Here is a 6,688-nt window from a genome sequence, read left to right as displayed (position 1 = left end):
AGATGAATCTTTCTTTGAAAATGTTTACAAATTCTATCTGTGAAATAGAAGGTAGACCATGGGTTAGATGATGTCTGAATGTCCCTTCCACCTCTGTCTGATGTACTTTATCACCACATTAATATTCATGTCTGCTTGATTTTAATGAGTCCTTTCTCCAAGGAAGGCCCGCCCCAGTCTCATCTGTTAGAATGACTGCTGTGACTGCTGTGGGTTTGCCTTGGCAGATGGGCTCTGTGTGTCTGCATTATGCAAGCTCCTATCCAGACTCTTTAGTTTCCTGCCTCATTAGAAAGTGTAGCCAAAAACAGTTTATTGACCAAAGATCCCTGAAAACAGAGGAAAAACAATTAAGATTACAGGTCTTTATAATTTATTTACTGGCTCAGAAATGTATTATTTAAAATTATAGAGCATTAGAGTATGGTTCAGAGGAAGTAATTACTCTTATGCTAAATGACTGTTACTGAGTGTATCTTAAAGCTAGATAATTTACAGCTAGAAGTAATTATTTTAAAAAATATTGTTGCCCTGTAAATAAATTATTCAGTACCATTTTTCTAGATTCCGTATATATGTGTTAGAACACAACAGTGGAGAAGCAGACATAGAGAATATACTTATGGACATGGGGAGAGGGGAGGAGAGAGTGAGATGTATGGAAAGAGTCAACATGGAAACTTATATTATCATATGTAAAATAGATAGCCAACAGGAGTTTGCTATATGGCTCAGGAAACTCAAACAGGGGCTCTGTATCAACCTAGCAGGGTGGGATGGAGCGGGAGAGGGGAGGGAGGTTCAAAAGGGAGGGAATATATGTATACCTATGGCTGATTCATGTTGAGGTTTGACAGAAAACAACAATATTCTGTAAAGCAATTATCCTTCAATAAAAAAAATTATAAATTAAAAAAAAATACATCAGGATGGGGTGGGGATGGAGTTGGGAGGGGTGTTCAGGATGGGGGGGGACATATCACTTGTGGCTGATTCATGTCGATGTATGGCAAAAGCCACCACAATCTTATATAGTAATTAGCCTCCAATTAAAATCAATTAATTTAAAAAAATTTTTAAAAACTGTATTGCTGAAAATATTTAAAAGCACCAAAAACAAAGTACTTGCAAATTCAATTCATACGTTAAAGAGGAAAAAGTAGTGATAGGAATATTTTGTTTAGACACTGAAGGCATTCAAAAAGGTATGTCTCAAATTAAGAAAAATTGTACTGAAGTATATATCTATCTTTTAAGTGCAAAACAATAACTAATAAGCAAAGTTTCAAGCTGTAAACATTGAATTTCATATTTTTATAAAGTACTCAGTTTACAATTAATGTAAATATATTCTATCTATATTCAATGGGATGATTTGCAAAACTATATATATATTAATTGCATTTGTTTTATATACTGTTACTCAAACAGATGTATGCACACCAACCAAACATGCCCCAGAGAGAAAGGTAATGAAAAGCATTACTGGAAAGTCAGGGACTTAGTGTCACTTTTGGAGACGAGCTATCAGCCCTCATTGGTCCCCATCGTCACAGTCGGTAACTCTTCACTGGAGATTCTGGTCCCGTGGACACTGTCCTGTTTCCATTCTGGCTTCTTCTTGATTTCAGAATGGGAGTGTAGGGTAATTACTCTTTTGATAAGTATAGCTAATACTCCACGTTTCTTGGGGCTTTTTCTTTAATAATTCTATTTGAAAATAATTTTGCTTTATTTCCTAAACCGTGTATGGACCTACATTTTTCAAACAAAAGTTTTTATTGAAAGCCCATTGAAAAATAGGTTACTCTCAAGAGTAGCTTGCTCTTTATCAAAAATTTATAAAACAGACATATCTGTTTAAGTGAAAAGTATCTTTCAAGTTCAAATGAATCTACACTGAGTGAAAAGTCTGGAGAAAAGTCTGGAAAAGTCTAGAGAAAAGTCTGGAGGTACCTCTTTACAGGTCTCTATCATTTGGCCCTAGTTTTTCCCAGCTGGCAGCTATGGATTCTAATGTGTTACAGTCATTTTGTCCTTACTTGCAAAATTAACACTAATGTAATCAGTAAAACACTTTTCTGGAGTTTTTCACATGAAAGATTCATTTCTTAATACTTATTAGCTGTATCTTCAAAAAACTGTGGTTAGTTTCACAAATGAAATCATTTGAATTTGCTTTTTCAAGAAAATACATGAAGAGAATACTGTTTCTTTTTGCCATAGCAAGGACATGCCCTCCTCCAGTCTTCTGTTTTAAATCTAGTTGTGTACATATTAGATTTGTTAAATATGAGCTTTGTAAGTGAGTTAGTCGTTCAGTCACGTCTGACTCTGAGACGCTATGGACTATAGCCTGGCAGGCTCCTCTGTCCATGGATTTCTCCTCGCAAGAATACTGGAGTGGGTAGCTGTTCCCTTCTCCAGGGGATCTTCCCAATGACATAGTGGTAAAATATTGAATATGCTTCTGAGGTGAAATTTAAACAACGGTCTATGTGATATTAATAACCAAGAATTCTCTAATAATAAGTATAACTGTGACTTGATTATTAGAAAAATAATTCTGAGAATAATTATATGACAGATTTCTAGTCATAAAATAAAGCTTATCAGCAGATAATCATTATAGTGCATGGGACTTATAAAAACATGGATAATAATTGTTACTGAAATGATCATCTCTCTCAAGCTGTCTCCATGATCCCACAACAAGAGCACTGAATACAGAAAATGTTAGGCCCTGTTTATGGAGAATGTTTAATTTAGTTAATAATATGATTTGTTTAGGAATTCTAGAGTGAAAATTCTTATTTATATTTTCAAATTTACCTTTTTTGAAGTTCCTCATTTTTCAAATTGTTTAAATGTTAAGAGTTATTAACATCCCAATAGTCTACATTGTATAACCACTTTTTTGTTGACATTTAGCTTTTATTTTATATTGGAGTATATAGTTGATCAGAAGAAGGCAATGGCACCCCACTCCAGTACTCTTGCCTGGAAAATCCTATGGACAAAGGAGCCTGGTGGGCTGCAATCAGTGGGGTCGCTAAGAGTCAGACACGACTTCACTTTCACTTTTCACTTTCATGCATTGGAGAAGGAAATGGCAACTCCAGTGTTCTTGCTTGGAGAATCCCAGGGATGGGGGAGCCTGGTGGGCTGCCGTCTATGGGGTCGAACAGAGTCGGACACGACTGAAGCAACTTAGCAGCAGCAGCAGTGTTTTGATGTTTGACTCCACCTGTGAGGATACTCTCGTGACCCACCAGCCAAGCTCTCTGGAGGCAGCACTCAGGCACAGTCCTCACTGCCCTCTCTTGCCTCTCTGTTTAGGCCCCTGGTGACAGGCAGCCTGGTAGATGAACGTAGGCAGGTGACAGTGCTATGTCCTTGAGAAGATTTAGGATGTATTCAGTGCGTAAAGGTCACATCACTCAACACTGGCAAAAGATGTTTAAATGTTCTGAATAACTTGTCAGCTTCCTGCAACTCGTGTGTTCTCCTTTTCAGCATCTTCTTGAGGCTCACAGAAATGTACAGAGGCTTTTTGCTGTTTTCACTGTCTGCAGTTGACATTCCCTGGGCACGTGCTTCTCGGCACCAATGCTGTATTTGTTCCTTTGGCCAAATGAGATATCCTTCCTATTGAGACTTAGGCTGGATAATGGAACTAACTGGAAATCAAATCAGAAAAAAAAAAAAGAAGAAGAAGAAGAATGAGGGTGTATCATAAGACATTTTATTTTAAAAGTATACATTAGTTTTTGACAAAGTAAAATATTAATTAGCCCAGCTTAGAAATTAAACCAGAGAAGGCAATGGCACCCCACTCCAGTACTCTTGCCTGGAAAATCCCGTGGATGGAGGAGCCTGGTAGGCTGCAGTCCACGGGGTCGCTGAGGTCGGACACGACTGAGCAACTTCACTTTCACTTTTCACTTTCATGCACTGGAGAAGGAAATGGCAACCCACTCCAGTGTTCTTGCCTGGAGAATCCCAGGGATTGGGGAGCCTGGTGGGCTGCCATCTACGGGGTCGCACAGAGTCAGACACAACTGAAGCAACTTAGCAGCAGCAGCAGCAGAAATTAAACAGTGCTATGAAATCACTATGATGGATATCCTTTCAATAAATAAACCTCTTTGTCAGTGATGCGGCTTTCTGACCTGTGCACACTGCTGTATTTGTTGATTTGTGGCTGCTCTGGGTCTTGGTTGCTGCCCGTGGGCTCTCCCTAGTTGCGGAGAGCAGGGGCTACTCTTCCTGCAGTGCTTGGGCTTCTCATTGCCAGGCTCTAGGTTCGTGGGTTTCAGTAGCTGCGACACAGGGGCTCGTTCGCCGTGGCTTGCGGGCCCAGTAGCTGCGGCTCGAGAGGCCTAGAGCCCGGGTTCAGCAGTTGTGGCGCACAGGCTTAGTTGCTCCACAGCTTGTGAAACCTTCTCAGACCAGGGACTGAACCCCTGTCCCCTACATTGACAGGTGGGCTCTTATCCACTGTGCCACCAGGGAAGTCCAATAATGCAGTTTTGTTCAATGCTATAAAGTGCCACCTACCACGTGAGTTATCTATTGCTGCGTAAGAAAGTTTCTCAAAACATCAGTGGCTTAAAACAACAGTGGTTATCATCACATATTTTTTCTGGGTCGGGGACTTCCAGAGTTGCTTAGTTGTGTGGTTCTGACTCAGTCTGTCATGAATTACGTTCAGAGTGCCAGCTGACGTCCCCTGAGGGCTTGGCTGGGGCTGGGAGAGCCACGTCCAGCCTCACTCACGTAGCTGTTGGCAGATGGCTTCAGTTCACCCCTATGTAGGTCTGTTCATGTCCTCAGGATATGGCAGCTGGCTTCCCTCAGAATGAGAAGCTAAGAGAGAACGCAGCCAGGAAGTCACAAGCCTTTATGAATTAGTCTCCCAACTTGCATTTTTCCTATTCATTAAAAGTAAAAGGAAGTCCAGTCTACACTCCATAATAGAAGGATTAGGCTCCATCTAATTCCACTTGGAAGGGAGTGTCAAAGACCTTATCAGGATATTTTAAATTACCACAGGCACACTCATAGCATTGCTGGAAAGAGGCTTAAATTTATTATAACAATCATTTTTTTAATACGAACCTGAGTTCTCTCCACAAGTCATCACAGAGGTTAATAAGACTCTAGGATGTTGCCCACTAGGTTAGCGACATCTGTGAATCACTGAAGGTCTTCAGAGCCTTTCATTGTCACAACTTATCAGTCTTCATGTTGAAGCAACCTTGTACAATTGTTTTACTTGAACAATCAAAAAATCTCTTAGCAATCAGACCAGTTGGTAAACTAGATGTACATGAATTGAAAACCAAGTTAGTTTTTGTTGAATTTCATGAGAAAGAAATTTGAAGACTTTTGACATAAAAAGTGTTTCCCTAACATGATGTATTATTTTTCCTTTCATCAATGAAGAGAGGATGGCCGTGTTCCTATCCCAGCTCAAGCTCCCAGCAGCAATGCTGGCTGCTCAAGCTCATGGGAGGCCTGGGCCTCCAGGCAAGGATGGGTTACCTGGACCTCCAGGAGACCCTGGACCCCAAGGTAAGTCTTCAAGGACAATATCTGTTTACCACCTATTTCACTCTCAGTATTTATAACATGCTAATCACTGTTAAGTCGTAAGTTATGTATATTAATATACAATTTTTGTTGTTTATTCACTAAGTCATATCCAACTCCTTTGCAACCCCATTTCCTTCTCCAGAATACATATTAAAAACAAGTATTCATACATATAAAATATGTATATATATTATATATAATATATTTGGTATATATTATATAAATTTGTACTATACATTTATTATAGGATATCTTGTTAATATTTGACATGCCAGAAATAGATTTTTAACTATTATTCATTCAAATTTAAAGCTGATCATCTGCTAATCTAAATGTATTTAATAATCTTCCAATGATAATAACAGCAATAATATGTGCTTATTTATCATTATTAACTCAGGTGTCTACTCAAAATTTGCACAGTATCTAAGTTTCAGTTCAGTTCAATTCAGTTGCTCAGTCATGTCTGACTCTGCAACCCCATGGACTGCAGCACACCAGGCTTCCTTGTCCATCACCAACTCCCAGAGCTTACTCAAACTCATGTCCATCGAGTCAGTGATGCCATCCAACCATCTCATCCTCCATTGTCCCCTTCTCCTCCTGCCGCCAGTCTTTCCCAGAATCAGAGTCTTTTCAAATGAGTCATTTCTTCGCATCAGGTGGCCAAAGAATTGGAGTTTCAACTTCAGCATCAGTCCTTCCAATGAACACCAGGACTGATCTCCTTTAGGATGGACTGGTTGGATCGCCTTGCTGTTCACGGGACTCTCAAGAGTCTTCTCCAACACCACAGTTCAAAAGCATCAATTCTTCTGTGCTCAGCTTTCTTTATATTCCAACTTGTACATCCATACATGACTACTGGAAAAACCATAGCCTTGACTAGATGGACCTTTGTTGACAAAGTAATGTCTCTGCTGTCTAGGTTGGTCATAACTTTCCTTCCAAGGAGTAACCAACTTTTAACTTCATGGCTGCAGTCACCATCTTCAGTGATTTTGGAGCCCAAAAAAATAAAGTCAGCCACTGTTTCCATTGTTTCCCCATCTATTTCCCATGAAGTGATGGGACCAGACGCTATGATCTT

The 6,688-nt window shown here is 39.6% G+C and overlaps 1 protein-coding gene across 1 annotated transcript in view; it reads left to right on the top strand.

The window, feature by feature from the left end:
• COL19A1 (collagen, type XIX, alpha 1) overlaps positions 1–6,688 on the top strand; it is a 445,162-nt gene that overhangs the window by 426,865 nt on the left and 11,609 nt on the right. The window contains exon 50 of the mRNA XM_010848502.1: positions 5,449–5,577. Coding sequence (XP_010846804.1) covers positions 5,449–5,577 — 129 coding nt within the window. The remainder of the gene's footprint in view (positions 1–5,448; positions 5,578–6,688) is intronic.

This window comes from Bison bison, unplaced genomic scaffold (genome assembly GCF_000754665.1).
Source record: "Bison bison bison isolate TAMUID 2011002044 unplaced genomic scaffold, Bison_UMD1.0 scf7180017864268, whole genome shotgun sequence".
Classification (NCBI taxonomy): Eukaryota; Metazoa; Chordata; class Mammalia; order Artiodactyla; family Bovidae; genus Bison; species Bison bison.
The sequence above is the reverse complement of the archived record's forward strand: the minus strand, read 5'-3'. Positions and strand labels throughout refer to the sequence as shown.